The 17,141-nt window shown below is 41.6% G+C and overlaps 1 protein-coding gene across 7 annotated transcripts in view; it reads left to right on the top strand.

Annotated features, from left to right (window-relative positions):
- Arhgef3 (Rho guanine nucleotide exchange factor 3) overlaps window positions 1-8,853 on the top strand; it is a 359,337-nt gene extending 350,484 nt beyond the window's left edge. For all 7 annotated transcript variants that reach the window (XM_070018470.1, XM_070018471.1, XM_070018472.1 and 4 more), the window contains 2 exons: window positions 3,323-3,509; window positions 6,234-8,853. In XM_070018470.1, the coding sequence (XP_069874571.1) occupies window positions 3,323-3,509; window positions 6,234-6,586 (540 nt within the window). In that variant the 3' untranslated portion in view covers window positions 6,587-8,853. The remainder of the gene's footprint in view (window positions 1-3,322; window positions 3,510-6,233) is intronic.
- The last annotated feature ends 8,288 nt before the right edge of the window (window positions 8,854-17,141 follow it).

Genomic DNA, 17,141 nt, shown 5'->3' with positions numbered 1-17,141 from the left:
AACCCCAGTACTACTGATTGATTGATTGACTGAGTGGTTGATCGATAGACAGATTCAAATGATACAGATATGCTAAATAGAAAATAAAGAACTAGACATACGGTTCAAGTAGTAGAGTACCTGTCTATCAGTTCAAAGCTGTCAGTTAAAAAAACCAGTATCACCCCAAAATAACTAATTAATTTCAAAACAGAAGTCTTCATTCTAGAAGAGATCGATTACCTTTGATCATTCAAGGGACACCTTTTAGATTGTCACTGAGTATGCTTGGAAAAGTTCCTTGATATCAGTGACTACATACATAGCCTATTATCAGGGCTGCGGTGGTGGATCCAACCAGGCAGTGGTACTGTGGGACCAGTGAAACCTATTAGATATGGATTTACTCATGGCCTGAAAGAACCAGGGAGGAAAGAGGGAATGACTTCTGTAACCTGACACTCTGCTTCTTGAAGGCTCTTTCTAGGAAGACCTATGGGAAACAGGAAGAAACACTTGGGGGTAGAGGGGTCTCTTTTATATATCAAGAGCTGAGGACTGTCTAATTTACATGTCTTGGGCATTAATATGAAATCTAGTTCATGCTATAAACATATAGTTTTGAGATCAAAGATAGCAATTGGGGTGGGAGGTCGATTGGTTTTTGCCCCTAATAGAGTTGTAAAGATCATTGTGAATGAAGTCCTAGATTAGAAAAACAAAAACAAGGTGGAATAATAAGGGCATAAAGATCTGAGTTGAAATAAGAGATATTTTCAGTGAGCATCTATAATGAGGGATACAGTTATATATAATTATATATATATGTGATATATAGATATAGATATAGAAATATATTTCTGTGTGTATGCTAGCCTTGGGGCTTGAACTTAGGGCCTGGGTATTGTCCCTGAGCTTTTTTTGCACAAGCTAGCACTCTACCACTTGAGCTGCAGCTCTACTTCCAGCTTTTTGTAGTTAATTGAAGATGAGTCTTACAGATTTTCCTGCATGGGCTGGCTTTGAACTGCAGTCCTCAGATGTCAGCCTCCATAGCAGGATTACAGGCATGAGCTTCCAGCATCCAGTTAGGGATATTTTTTAAAGATTGTTCAGACAATCTGAGTTCAGTCAGCCTGTGTTCAGCTAAAAGGCTGACTGAGGAAGTAGCAATGTAAAATCCTTTTTTTTTTTTTTTTTGCCATCAATAAGAAATTTACTTATTTTTTTTAAAAATCCAAATGCTGGCATTGTCCAGAAAAATTTAACAGATTTATAATTGTTATAAAGTTGAACTGCTGAAATATTGTGACTTGCATTAATGCTTTATATCCCCACAGTTATATTAAAAATTCACACACAAATGAAAATGGAAAAACTGCCAATACCTGATTTCTGTCCCCTATTTTTCCACTGGCAATCATATACTTAGGTACCTTTTGACCCCATGGGGAAAAAAAAAATCTAACATTCAGAACTACTGATAACAAGAAAAGGAGGGGGGAATTTTGAGAATGAAATGCCTCCCATTTTAGTGGACTCTTAAGCACCTCCACGTATGCGGCGTGCTAGCTGGCTATCTTTTGACATAATTGTCACACGTTTGGCATGGATAGCACACAGATTGGTATCTTCAGAAAGGCCAACTAGATAGGCCTCACTTACCTCCTGCAAAGCACCAACAGCTGCGCTCTGGAAGCGCAAGTCTGTTTTGAAGGCCTGAGCAATGTCTCACCAGACGCTGGGAAGGGAGCTTGCGAATCAGAAGTTCTGTGCATTTCTGGTAGCGTCTCATGTCACGGAGCGCCACAGCACCAGACCTGAAACGGGGCGGCTTCTTCACCCCTCCGGTGGAGGGCGCGCTCTTGCGCGGGGGCCCTTGCCCACGGTGGATTTGCGGGCGGCCTGCTGGGTGCGAGCCTTGGCGGAGCGGCCTCAACCACCCCTTCTCCTTCGGCTGGAGCTCGGCGAACGAGAGGCGGCGCTGGCAGGGCGGCGGCTGCAAACACAATTCTAAAATTCTTTTAAGTACATTAAATCACAGTGTGGCCTCCACCAAAGAACATCTTAAACATATTCTTTGCGTTATCATCACTCTAAAAATAGCCTTTAGCTCAACTCTTTTTTGTTTTACTATTTCCCTGTCTTTTTATCTTCTTTTGTGTTGCTGGAAATCTCACCAAGCTCTTTCATATACTAGGCAGGTGTTCTACCTCTAAACCACATCCCCAGCTCTTGTTTTGAGGTTTTATTTGGGGAGGATTTGGTCCAGTTTTCTGGTGGTCTTATTGGAGATAAAATTCCCACAGACTTTTCTGCCTGGGCTGGTTTTGAACGGTGATACTCAGATCTCAGCTTCCTGAGTAGCTAGGATTACAGGTGTGAGCCCCCAGCGCCTGGCTTATTAATCCACCTTTGAAGCATGATTTTTTCAGAAAACATGAAGTGCTAATGAATTTACTAAGAAGAAAACTTGGATCTTTTCTATGGCTGCTGCAACATGCTCTGATACTTCCCTGTTGGAATTACAAGATGAAGCTGATGATCCGCTCTGCGGTTCAAAGAACAAGTGTTTTATGAGTTTGGGAAGCAAAAATTAATATTAGGCTTTGCTATACAGCTTCTTCCTTTATAGCCTATTGCTAATTCTGATCTCATAGAGTATCAAGTATATACACCAAAACCAGGCTAATTTTTCCCTCTTTATATTCCCTTTATTTGATTCCCTTTTTTCTCTTAGTTGACTTGGAGGCCATGTGTCTGCCTAGATTGTGAATTGCACTATAAGTAGAATATTCAGAGTTGATAGCCCTCGCTATAGTTATTTGTGAAAACAAAGGCTTTTTTTGTGTGAGTGTGCCAATACTTAGGTTTGAATTCAAGACTTTGCATTCTATCTTGGCTTTTCAGTTCAAAGCTAGCCCTCTGTTACTTAAGCCACACCTCCACTTCTGGCTTTCTACTGGTTGATTGAGGATAAGAATCTCACTTTTCTGCCTGAGCTGGCTTTGAACCATGATCCTCAGCCTCCTGAGTAGCTAGGATTACAGGCATGAACTGCCAGCACCTAGCTAGAAAGGCTTTCTCTCTGGGTGCCAAGAAGGAGTTTATTGGAAAGTATATCACACACACACACACACACACACACACACACACACACACTGTGTGTGTCTGGAAATGGTTCCCACATGCCCAACTTCTGTTTTCCTAGACATGGATTTGAGCATAAATTCATAAGCCACTGTGAACCTGTTTTATGTGGCCCTCATATCACAGAGGCCCACAAATCCACCAGGTATTAGCTTATTGTTTAAGGAAATCATGTGGGTGTTTTTCTTTCTAGAAACTACATGTTTTCTTGTTCCAAGAAGTGCTGGTGATCACTCGAGCTGTAACCCACAATGAACAGCTCTGCTACCAGTTGTACCGGCAGCCAATCCCCGTGAAGGACCTCCTGCTCGAAGACCTGCAGGATGGAGAAGTGAGGCTGGGTGGTTCCCTACGAGGGGCTTTCAGCAACAACGAGAGAAGTATGTATGAGTGATGTACTGGAGAGTTTGGGTAATGGGGATTTGGAGGCAGTGGCTACTGTTAGAGAAGAGCCACAAATTTGGAGTCAAGCTCTATCCTAATGTTCTCCCTCCTTGCTAACGGTATAATCAGTTTCCTATCTTTGAAGGGGAAATATACTACCTTCCTTTTAAGGTTGCTATGAGGATTAAGTAAGATGCTGTTAAGTGAATCCATCTGCCCATAGCTAGTGCTCTTTTTACTCCCTGTTTCTGATAAAAAGTATGCTTCAAAAAGTGTACTTGTCTCTGATAAAAGCATGCTTACTACCACATGATCCCTGTGTAGTACCAATTCTATATAGGTGGGCTTTATAGTTAACTAGCAGGCTTCTCTCTTAAGAGACTTAAGAATGGTCAGCTTAGGAACCAGACACCATTACATGACTGTAATCCCAGTACTCTGGAGACTGAGTTAAGAGTATCTGGGCTACATAGGAAAACCAAAAACAATTACACCCAAAAGAATAAGCAACTGGGATGAGCATTTATCTGTAATGAGCTTCTCAAACTCGACTTATTAAAGGAATTAGGAAGAAAGTGGAAATAGCAAAAACTATCAAATATCTTCCATAGGTTGAACACTAAAAATGAGTGTACAGCCGCAAACTAAGCAGTGAATTGCCTTGCCCTTAAGGTGCTTGCAATGCATAGGAGTTAAAGAAAGCCAAATAGGCTGGTTAGAAAATCAAAACCCAGTAAGGAGCCAGATATGGCTAATGCAGGAGAACTCTTTCAGATATGATAAGGAAGTCTTCTTTGAGAAGGGAACATTTGAATCTCCTGTGTTGTCAAAGTAATGAATATTAACTTCTTTGTCCATGCTTATCAATCCTTCGATTCCAGTAGTAGTGGTAGTTGCTTTTTTTGGAAATAAAACTTTATGCCAAGCACCAGAAGCGCACACCTATAATCCTAGCTACTCAGGAAACCGAGATCTGAGGATTGTGGGTCAAAGCCAGAAGTAGAACAGTGGCTTAAGTATAGTGGAGACAATCCCCAGGCCCTGAATTCAAGCCCAAGGACTGGCACCAAAAAAAAAAAAGAAAGAAAGAAAGAAAAAACTTTGTATTTCTTGAGTACTGACTATGTGTCAGGCATTGTAGTAAACTGTTACATCTATTATCACATTTATTTGTCTTAACAACCTTATAAGGTAGGTTCTCATTTCCTCCATTTTACAAATAAGGAAACTGATGTATATATAGTTAAAGCCGTTGCCCTGCTGGGAGTGAAACATTGGTCTTCCTCTGCCTTTATGGCTCAGCCTCTAAGCCATCTAAGGTGGTGGCTTCCAGTCTCTTGGCCAATGGGGTAGTTTAGCAGACTGACTGCTCTGTGAACCAAGCACTGCATGAGGCATATGAGGCCCATTAGATACCTGTTAATGTTGTTGCTAGGTTGAAAAAGGAGTCTCTCTCTCTCTCTTTTTTTTGGGGGGTGCAATTCCTGGGACTTGAACTCAGGGCCTGACTATTGGCCCTAAGCTTTTCTTTTCTTTTCTTTTTGCCTGAGGCTTGAATTCTGGGCCTGTGCTCGTCTTTTTTGCTCAAGGCTAGCACTCTACCACTTAAGCCACAGCTCCACTTCCCCCCAAAAAGCATCTTACATATTGTGCGCTACCATTTTTTAAGTGCCTGTTACTCCTGTTGAAGTAATAGAAGTGTAATTTCATTTGTAAATGAAACTAGATTTATACTAGCTCTTTGCAATCATTGAATATTAAGTACACAGATACTTTGGTGTTGAGGGTTGTGTTGTGGGCATGTTTTAATGTTACAAAGAGCTTCTTATATTGGAAAGAACTCTATCTTGGGGCACTTGTGGCAATTATAGATTATTAGACACTTTAGAACTATTAAATCAGAATCTCTAAGGATAGGACCCTCGAATCTGTATTTTTGGGCAGTCTGGTTGTGGGGTCTGAATTCTGGGCCTGGCACTGTCCCTCAGCTCTTCAGCTCAAGACTAGCGCTCTACCACTTGAGCCACAGCACCACTTCCGGCTTTTTTTTCCTTTTTATGTGGTGCTGAGGAATCGAACCCAGGGCCTCATGTATGCAAGGCAAGTGCTCTACCACTGAGCCACCTTCCCAGCCCTGGAATCTGTATTTTTAACAGACTCCCCTGAAGCAGGTGTGTGTGTGTGTGTGTGTGTGTGTGTGTGTGTGTGTGAATGCACTGGTACTGGGACTTGAACTCAGGGTCTGGGTGCTGTCCTTTAGCTTTTTCACTCAAGGCTGACTACCACCTGAGCCATCCATTGCCAGCATTCTGCTGGTTATTTGGAGAGAAAAGTCTCAATGGACTTTTTTGCCCAGGCTGATTTTGAACCATGATCTTCAGCCTCCTGAATAGCTAGTATAAGCCACTGATGCTTGGCTCCCCAAGGGATTTTGATATATAAGCAGATTAGGTAATCAATATCTTCAGATCCCCTAGAATGTAAAAATTAGCTGTTCAGGGCTGGTATACATGTCCTAGCTTCTGAGAACAATGGGACAACTGAGAGGCCCGTGTCAACTCTAAGTGATCAATAGTATTACTGGGATAGAGCAGAGCTATGTTCTAGACAAGTAGGAAATGTTTTGCAATTAGCAGTGTCTACCATGTCTACTGGGGGTTAGTGTCATGTAAAGATGGCCTGGGGAAATGACTCTTTTTTCATGTATTTTTCACTTACAGTTAAAAACTTCTTCAGAGTCAGTTTCAAAAATGGATCCCAAAGTCAGACCCACTCACTACAAGCCAATGACACCTTCAACAAACAACAGTGGCTCAACTGTATCCGTCAAGCCAAAGAAACAGTGCTATGTGCTGCTGGGCATGCTGGAGGGCCTGACTCCGAGGGATCATTCCTCAGTCCCACCACCGGAAGCAGGGAGCCCCAAGGTGAAACAAAACTTGAGCAGATGGACCAATCAGGCAGTGAGTCGGACTGTAGTATGGACACGAGTGAGGTCAGCCTTGACTGTGAGCGAATGGAACAGACAGACTCTTCCTGTGGGAACAGCAGGCCTGTGGAAAGCAACGTCTGACAGAAGGGTGTGACCTTCCTAGAAGGAGACCTGTGTCTTACCTGTACAGTATTTGCATTCCACACATGGAACAGTTTGAAGAAGCACTTTTTCATACTTTTGTGACTGTTGGCTTGGTCTCTTGTATCTCTGTACCTTTGTCCCTAGTACTGTAATTGCCAATCAATCTGTGTCAACTGAAATCAGAGGCAGCCATTACCCTGTACTGTATTTCACAGGTGTCTGGATGAATGGAGAGGTACTAGGACAAGTTACTTTTCAGTTGTCCTGCTAGATTTTTTTGAAGTAGAAAGAAAAGAATCTCTAAACTACTGTCTTGGCTAGATTGCTTTGAAGAGCCCATCTTCCACACTTCTCTAGTGAGTTCTAGTCCTTCACATGGCAGCTGCATGCCTGAAATGTAGAAGGCCTAGCAAACCCAGGGTATCAGGATGATAGTTGAGGGAGAGCCAGGAAAGTCCAACCCTTCAGTGAATGTGGCTCTGTGGTATTCAACAAGAAAGCAGGAAACATCGCTGGAGATTCTAAAGGCTTAATTTTGCAAAGATGGAAACATTGAACCTTGGCAACTTCATCTAGTGCAGGTTTGATGCAGATAGGGCCTAGAAAAAGCAGCTGCGACCTCTGAGTCTTGAACTGAAGCACACATGGCCTCAGGAGGGGTTGAGCATGGTCAGTGCTTACCAGAGAGTGCTGCTTCTAGTCTCCAACATCACACTAGAACCCTGAGGGCCTGGGGAAACCTGCCAGAAAAACAAGGTCTGCATTGTTTTGTTTCACTTGTTCAGGCCACTTATTTTATAGTGTGGTGAAAGCACCAGGAAAAGAGACTGTGACTGCATTAGTGACTCTGCTTACAAACATATAAGGAGTTGGGCAAGATGGTTGCACACCTGTAATCCCAGCACTTGAGAGGCAGAAGGATCAAAAGTTCAAAGCCAATGGCCCAAGTGGTAGAGCGCTAGCCTTGAGCTGAAGAGCTTAGGGACAACACCCAGGCCCAGAGTTCAAGGCCCAGGACTGACTGAGAAAAAAAAAAAAGTTCAAAGCCAAACTGGGCTACTAAGCAAGATCTTGTCTCAAAACAATAAGCTGGTGGCTGGCTCATGCTTGTATTCGAAGCTACTCAGGAAGCTGAGATCTGAAGGATCACAGTTCAAAGCCAACCCAGGCAGAAAAGTCTGTGAGATTGTATCTCAAATTAACCAGCAAAATGCTGGACTGGAGGTGTGTGACTCAAGTTGCAGAACATGAGCCATGAGCAAGGAAGCCAACTGAGAGTTAAGGCCTTGAGTTCAGGCCCCAGTACTGGCACACACACACACATACACACAAACACACACACACACACACACACACACACACACACAACAAAAATGCACAGCAACATGAAAATTCATGAAAGGAAAGATTACGGAGCACTTCATCCAGGCTTTCTGTGGGAAACATTAAAAGAGAAAATCATGGGATCAATCCTGTGAAAGACCAGAGCTTAGGATTTCTTGCTTTGCTGTTGGACTATCAGTTTGTATCTCTAGTTCTATGCTGTAATCAGAAACATAATTACATTCTCCCAAGGCCAATGCCATTTAATTCTGATTAAGATCAGTCAGTCAAACTGACAGCCTTGATTTACAGAGCAAGGGAAGTGCAGACCTTGAAAAGAAAGCTAACAAAATACATGGAAAAGCTCCCTGCAAGTGTAAATATTTAGGATGTCCTATGCAAAATTATACCCACACCAGCACTAGTAGTAGTAATTCTAAATTATTGCCAAAAAGTTTGTTTTGTAATCTTCTGTGTCTTTCAAGTTTACAGAAAAGCAGCATATACAATGGTGTCATTTTATTATGTACATATATCATGTGCACTCAAAGATGCTGTGTGACAAGATTTATCAATATAGAAACAAGGTATATTGCATTATTATTTTTCAAAAACAAAAAATATGGTAAATTTTACCCTGTCCAGCATATTTCTGTATTTATCAATTTAAACATGGTGAATCTTTTCTAATACAAGTTTATTTAAAACTGCTTTGTTTCTCAAATTAATGATTTAGCAAGCGTGAAGCTGCTGTAGACAGAAGCAGAGGAAAGCTGAGGAAAATCATTTGGTGATGGAGAACTAACTGAGTCCACTTCGTCAGACATTTAGTGGCCTTTGGGGAGAAAGTCAATGAATTTTTGATGAAATGTTTGTTTTTTTGTATAGTGGCCTTAAACTTTTCTGGAAGCATTTCAAATAAATTACATTTTAAAATGTTATCCTTCCTGTGTGCAGTGTTGGCTCTGGCAAATTTCAGCAGTCTTCTTGAGGGACAGAGGTTTCTTAGTGAAATATTTGCTTAAGGTTCCCAAGTACAAACTTACAATATGAAGCAAGTTGAAATAAATACTTTGGCTAGGCATCTGTGACTTACACCTGTAATCTTAGCTACACAGGAGGCTAACCAGAGCAGAAAAGGCACAAGACTTGATATCTTCAAAGTGACCAGCAAAAAGCTAGGCTTATGCCTCAAATAGCAGAGTATAAGCCAGGTGAACAAACTGAGGGCTCAAGGCTCTGAATTTGAACCTTAGTGTATGGGAAAAAGAAAAGAATGAAAGAGAAAAGGAAAAAAAGGGAAGGAAGAAAGGAAAGAAGGAAGGAAGAAAGGAAGGGAGGGAGGGAGAGAAAGGAAGGAAGGTAAAGAAATGCTTTGACTGGTTAAGAGCTGCAGAATTGGGCTGAGGAGATGGCTTAGTGGTACAGTGCTTGCCTTGCCTGCATGAGGCCCTGGGTTCAATTCCTCAGCACCACATAAGCAAAAAAAGCTGGAAGTGGTGCTATGGCTCAAGTGGTAGAGTGCTAGCCTTGAGCTGAAAAGCTGAGGGACAGCACCCAGGCCCAGAGTTCAGGCCACATGACCAAAAAAAAAAAAAAAAAAGCTGCCAAACTTATATATCTAAATCCTGTATTTTTTTTACCATTCAATATTCATTTACTTATTCAACTTTAATAACTTTATGCTGTGTACAGAATCAAGTGATGTCATAGTTGTTATAGAAAAGAAATGAGAACTGGAAGTCTGGCTCATTGGTAGAGTATTAGTCTAGCAAGTGCAAGGCCTTGACTTCAAACCCCAGTACCACCATAAGAAAAATAATTTTAAAAAATTTGAATTTCCCTGCTAATATAGGTGACAGATAATGAACTTAAGAATAAATAAGAGAATGCAAGTTTCCCCTTGAATTTCTTTACTGGAATTTCAGTCACTTGTTCATGAAAATGGTATTATTACTTCGCAGAAAGAGTAGTTTCTAGATTAAAAAACAAAGTTCTGAGCCAATTCTCAATTACACATTAGTACAATAAGGCTCATGGTTAATTTTATTTTTATAATAAGTCCCCAATGTTTTAACTTATCAATTCCCAGATTAGACAAGATAAATAAATAAAAGTCCATATTTTTTCTCAAATCCATACTTGATTCTTCCTTTTTGTCCTTCCTGTCCTTCAGTGCCACTCTGGATATGCCCTGTATCTTCCCTCACCACAGTTGAATTGGCTGTTGATATAGCGGATGTATGGTTACCAGGATGTTAGAAATGCATTTGTACTGACATTTTATAAGTAACTGACAATGCTGAGGGCGAAATGTTTTTCTTCATTCTGTTCTGCAGATACTATTTTATGCACAACTAAATGGAATCCTTGCAGTTATGAGCAACAAAAAGAGCCACATGTAGCAATTTTGTGCAGAAGTAGTGTGTGGTTTCAGCTTTTAGGTTGTGGTCACCACAACTGACAGTTTTACTTTCCATTCCCAGCAATCTCCAGCAGCTAAGAATTCAGATTCTTCACAACCACAGTCTTGTTTCAATATACATGGGTACAGGAAACTGTGACCTACCACCTTGGCAAACATTCTGCCAGATGTCCAATTTTTGACCTATTTTCTAAAAGTCTAAGGATTACCTGGGAATATATATATAATAAGGAGAATGGTCATACAATATTACTCAGGTCAGGGCACCAGTCCATCCCCCTGAAATTCTGGAAATAGACCCTTTTCAATTGACTACAATCCTGCCTTCTGCATCTAACAGAATACAGTTAGAAAGTTTTGGAGGAAATTAGAAAAGTATTCTCCAAACTCAAACCTGAAGATCATGAAAAAACAAAACTTTACCCACTTGAGTTGAGCACACAATGGGAAAAGATGATTCTTAACTGCAAATAAAGGGTATTTAGGTAAACAGTTTGCTCATTATAGCCTATCTACTTTCTCCTGGAGTGGATGCACATTAGTCTTCTAAGTAGACCTACTCAGACTGCTGGGGAATAGCAGTGAATTATTAGTTGTGCATTCTGTCTTTGAGAGCTAATAATCGATTTCAGGATTATGGACATCTATTCAAAATAGCTTGTCCTGTTTATGTGGGGGGAGGGTGTCAAAATATGCCTTCACCCGGCGCCAGTAGCTCACGCCTGTAATCCTACCGACTCAGGAGGCTGAGATCTGAGGATCACTGTTCAAAGCCAGCCCAGGTAGGAAAATCTGTGAAACTATTTTTTTTTGGGGGGGGGTCCAGTCATGGGGCCTGAACTCTGGGCCTGGGCGCTGTCCCTCAGCTCTTCAGCTCAAGGCCAGCACTCTACCACTTGAGCCACAGCACCACTTCCGGCTTTTTTCTTTTTGCTTATGTGGTGCTGAGGAATCGAACCCCAGGGCCTCAGGCATTCAAGGCAAGTGTTCTACCACTGAGCCACCTTCCCAGCCCCTCGTGAAACTCTTATCTCCAATAAATCAGCAGAAAACTGGAAGTGGCGCTGTAGCTCAAGTGGTAGAAAAAAGCTGGAAGTGGCGCTGTGGCTCAAGTGGTAGAGCGCTAGCCTTGAGCTGAAGAGCTGAGGGACAGTGCTCAGGCCCAGAGTTCAAGCCCCATGACCAACAAAAACAAAACAACAACAAAACGTAAAAAGCTAGTAGCTTTTGTTGTTAATCATTACTTTTGGTATGTGGATTATGAAATTTCTCAAAAGGATGGCCTTTACAAGTTGTGGAATCAGCCTAAGAGGCTTATTAATGGATGAATAAAAAAAATGGGATATATATATAGACATACTAAAATTTTTATTCAGCCATAAGTGAAGAATGAGATGATGATGTTTGCAGGAAAATGGATGGAACTGAAAATTATGTTAAATGAAGTAAGTCAGGCTCTGAAAGAGAAATACATTTTTTTTTTTTTTTTGGATCCGGTCGTGGGACCTGAACTCTCGGGCTGGGCGCTGTCCCTCAGCTCTTCAGCTCAAGGCTAGCGCTCTACCACTTGAGCCACAGCGCCACTTCCAGCTTTTTTCTTTTTGCTTATGTGGGGCTGAGGAATCAAACCCAGGGCCTCATGCATGCAAGGCAAGCACTCTACCACTGAGCCACCTTCCCAGCCCCAAGACAAATACATTTTATTGCTTGTATGAAGTATTGAGTTTTCATACATCCATGTAACATTCTTTGACTATAGTCGTCCCCCTTATCCCCTTCCATATCCTTTTACTTTCATGTCTCCCTTTTCCGCCAAATCTATATATGAGAGAAAATGTGATCACCACTGATTGTTCTTGTAATTAGAGCATCACTCACTATTCTTATTCAGAGAAGATGGCCCCTTCTTTAGCTTTTTTTTTTTTTTTTTTTTTTTGGTCGGTCAGGGATTTGAACTCTGGGCCTGAGCACTGTCCCTCAGCTCTTCGGCTCAAGGCTAACGCTCTACCACTTGAGCTACACCACCATTTCTGGTTTTCTGGTGGTTTATTGGAGATAAGAGTTTCATGGATTTTCCTGCCTAGGCTGGCTTTGAACTGCGATCCTTTGATCTCAGCCTCCTGAGTAGCTAGGATTACAGGTATGAGCCACTGGCACCCGGCTTTTCTTTAGCTTTTTTTATGACATTAAGTTTAGTTGAATGTTTATTCTTCAGTCATTTATCTGGAGAAGATAATATTAACTCATAGGATTTCTGGGAGGAGTAAATGTGCCAATATGAGCAAAGTATGTAAAGGGGTGCTAAATCAGCTATTGGTGTGTACGAATGTACTCTCCAATTCATTCATCCAGGCTTCTTTGTCATCTCTGTGGAATTCATCAGTGGGCTTTCTTGACTGTAGTTTCTGGTTTCATGTGGCCAAATGCTAGTGCTATCATAATAGTAATTAAATATATGTGTAGACATCACCATTATTGTGGCCATTCAATCAACTGCTTTCCATTTTCAGATATTGTGGTTCAAAGTTTTTGGAATCACCAAAGATGAATTGTGTGTTTCTGTTTCTTGTTATTGTAATAGATTATTTTAGTAAGATAAATGAAAGTATGGTGTCTTTTTTGTTTTGGGTTTTTTTTTTTGGGGGGGGGGTTTGGTTGGTCGTAGGGCTTGAACTCTGAGTTGGGCACTGTCCCTCAGCTCTTCAGCTCAAGGCTAGTGCTCAACCACTTGAGCCACAGCACCACTTCCAGCTTTTTCTATATTTGTGGTGCTGAGGAATTGAACCCAGGGCCTCATGTATATGAGGTAAGCATTCTACCACTGAGCTACCTTCCAAGCCCTGAAAGTATGTTTTTTTTTTTAAAAAAATTGTTGTAAAGGTGATGTACAGAAGGGTTACAGTTACATAAGTCAGATATCAAGCACATTTCTTTTTTTTTTCTTTTTTCTTTTTTTTTTTTTTTTTTTTTTGTTGTTGTTGTTGACTTGAACTCTGGGCTTGGGCTCTATCCCTGAGCTCTTCAGCTCAAGGCGAGTGCTCAATTGCTTGAGCCACAGTGCCACTTCTGGTTTTCTAGTGGTTTATTGGAGATGAGAATCTCACAGACTTTATTGCCTTGGCTGGCTTTCAATCCTGATCCTCAAATTTCAGCCTCCTGAGTAGCTAGGATTACAGGCGTGAGCCACCAGCACCCAGCAAGCACATTTCTTTTTGAACAGTGCCACCTCTTCCATAAGTGAAAATACCTTTCAAAAACAAAGGCAAAATACTTCCTGAAGTTTGACTTCATCACTAGAAGACCTCCACTATACGAAAGGTTATAAGGACCCTCTTTGGACAGAAGAAAATGATACCACATGAGTCCACACAACAGAATTCAGAACACTTAAAATTGTGAATGGACTGAAAGGGTGTTTCAAATGGCAGAATGTCAGCTGTGAGCAAAAAAGCCAAGCAAGAGCAAAAGGAAGGCCCTGAGTTCAAGCCCTGATATTAGCATATAATATATGTATACATACACACACACACACACACACACACACACACACACACACACACACACACTGCAAATGTGGAAAAAATAAGAAAATTTCTTGTTAAAATAATCTTTTCTTATTATTACATAAATCTCCATTTAAAATAATTGGTTCTAGCTATGATGGAATAATAGAATCCAGACTTACCCTCGTGACTGAAATAACAACAAAAACAAAAGGTAAGAAACTATGGCTTAGCAGACACTGGACATAAATCACTGAACCATAGTGACCTTGAGAAAGAGGAACCAGCTGAAATACGCACTGAAGCTGTTCCAGCCTATAACTGAGAGGGTTTGGGAGCACTTGCTCAGGAGTATGCCTAAGCTGGGCCAGTGGTTTCCTAAGTAGACTCCTTAGTTGGAACTTGAGAGTTCATGGAGATGAATGTAGCTGAAATTTATGAGACAAAGCACTATGTTGATCAGCTTTGCATTGATGTGACAAAAAAAAACTGAGATAAACAACTTGAAGGAAAGCAGTCCATGGGTGTTTGACCCAATTGCTTTTGGGCCTATGGCAAGGCAGTTCGTCATGGCAGCAACAGTGTTAGAGGAAAGCTATTCACCTCATGGCAGCCAGGAAGATGGTTGGGGAAACAGAGAACAAGAACTAGAACAAGAAGAGTCTGGGGCAAAATATACTTTTCAAAGGCAAGTCCCCACAATCTGCTTCCTTCAGCGAAGCCCTATCTCCTAACGTTTCCATGACTTCCCAATAGCATTAAGTTATAAATCCATAAATGGCCAGGTGCCAGGGGTTCACATCTATAATCCTAGCTAATCAGGAGGCTGAGATTTGAGGCTCACAGTTCAAAGTCAACCTGGTCAGGAAAGTCTGTGAGACTCATCTCCAATTTATCAGGGAAAACTCTAGAAGTGTCACTGTGGCTCAAGTGGTAGAACACTAGCCTTGAGGACAAAGAAGCTCAGGGACAGTGCTCAGGCCTAGAGTTCAAGCCCCAGGACTGTCAAAAATAAATAAATAAATAAAAATCCATAAATGTATTCATCCCTTCATGATGTCACAGCCTTCCTGATCCTATCAGCTCCCAAAGTCCCTCTGAACATAGGTGCCTTGGGGACCAAGACTTCAACACGTGAACTTTTAGGAGCTACTTGGTAGTACATGCTTATAATCCCAGATACTCAGGAGGTGAAGACAGGAAGATTGCCACTTCCAGGCCAACCCAGACAAGATGTTATCTCAGAAACAAGGTACAAACAAATGAGCTGGGAGCATATCTCATATGATAAAGCATTTGCCTTAACAAGTTCTAGACCCCGGGTTTAATGCCCAATATTGAAGGGGTAAAAAAGTAACTTCATTTCAGAAAGAAACAACCTCTGAGATCTACAAAGAGGTCCCCTGAGCCAGACAGCAGAGGCTCATCCCTGCAATCTACTCAGGAGCCTGAGGTCCTGAGAGCTGCAGTTCAAAGCCAACCTAAGCAAAAAATTCTGAAATACTCCATCTCTAGAAAAACCAGCAAAAAGCAGAGCTAGCTTGAGTGCAAAGAGGGTCAGGGGCAGTGCCCAGGCCCTGAGTTCGAACCCCAGCAAAAAAAAAAAAAAAAAGAATGAAAGGAAAAAGCAGAGATAGAAGTATAGCTCAAAGCCGGGCGCTGGTGGCTCATGCCTGTAATCCTAGCTACTCAGGAGGCTGAGATCTGAGGATTGCGGTTCAAAGCCAGCCCAGGCAGGAGAGACCGTGATACTCCTATCTCCAATAAACCACCAGAAAACCGGAAGTGGCGCTGTAGCTCAAGTGGTAGAGCGCTCGCCTTGAGCTGAAGAGCTGAGGGACAGCACCCAGGCCCAGAGTTCAAGCCCCACGATCGACCAAAAAAAAAAAAAAAAAAAAGAAGTATAGCTCAAGTGGTAGAGCACCAGCTGAGCAGTCAAGCTGAGCAAGAGCACCAGGCACTGAATTCAAACTTCAGTAACAAGAAACAAAAGCAAGGGGCCTATCATGTATTCATAGATGAATGTATACATGAGCTGGGGGAAAACCACTGAGATTGATCAGAGGTGACTCACACAGTGCTAGAATTAGTGTCTATGCCAACAAACCAAACTAGAAGAGTACAGCCAAAGAGTATTGCATAAGTTGTACAACAGGTTCTAGTTTCAGCAATGCAGGAAAAATAGCCCTAAACACTACTATGGTTCTACCTAACACCTTATCAAATAGTTTCCAAATAACTTCCCTGTACAGTATTGTTCAGGAATATTTATAGGAGCTGGGTGCCAGTGGCTTATGCCTGTAATCCTAGCTACTCAGGAAGCTAAGATCTGAGATTATAGTTCAAAGCAAGCCTGGGCAGGAAAGTCTATGTGACTCTTATCTCCAATAAACTACTCTAAAAGAGCCAGAAGTGGAGGTGTGTCTCAAGTGTTATAGAGCACTAGCCTTGAGCACAAAGAGGCTCAGAACATGAGTTCAAGCCCAAGGACTGACTATGTGTATATATATATTCATAGGAATACAAAAATATCCAGTTTGTAGGCACTTACAGTGCCTACAAACCTGGAAGGCAAAGTATATATTTTTAAAAGAAAGTCAAAACTGATTTATTAGCAGATGAAGGCATTACAACAGTTAAAACAGTTTTTTATTTTAATGTTAAATGAAGACTTTACGCACATGAAAAGAAGACTTTTACATGTGAAAACTACTATGAGTGAGATGAAAAATGTACGGTGTGAGTTCAAGAGCAGATTAGACACTGCGGAAGTAAATGTTAGTGGAATGCCTGCAATGTAAACTATCAAAACATGGAAGACAATTTTAAAAAATGAAAACAGTATCTTTTTTTGGGGGGGGGGGGGTCCGGTCATGGGGCCTGAACTCTGGGCCTGGGTGCTGTCCCTCAGCTCTTCAGCTCAAGGCTAGTGCTCTACCACTTGAGCCACAGCACCACTTCCGGCTTTTTTCTTTTTGCTTATGTGGTGCTGAGGAATCGAACCCAGGGCCTCATGCATGCAAGGCAAGCGCTCTATCACTGAGCCACCTTCCCAGCCCCTGAAAACAGTATCTTGAGCCATGGAACAATATACCAGAAGCTGAAGTTTCCGGAAGAGTAAAAAGAATGGGAAGGCAGAAATATTTTTTTTTTAATGGTAGAGTATTAGCCTTAAGCAAAAAAGCCAAGTAAGAGCAGGAGTCCCTCAGTTTAAGCTCCAGAACTGGCACCAAAAAAAGAAAAAGAGAAAGAAAGAAAAAAGAGGGCTGGGAAGTTGGCTCAGTGGTAGAGCGCTTGCCTT

This window comes from Dipodomys merriami, unplaced genomic scaffold (assembly GCF_024711535.1).
Source record: "Dipodomys merriami isolate MVZ:Mamm:240054 unplaced genomic scaffold, mDipMer1.0.p SCAF_13, whole genome shotgun sequence".
NCBI lineage: Eukaryota > Metazoa > Chordata > Mammalia > Rodentia > Heteromyidae > Dipodomys > Dipodomys merriami.
Note: the sequence above shows the minus strand (reverse complement) of the source record. Positions and strands in the feature narration are given on the sequence as shown.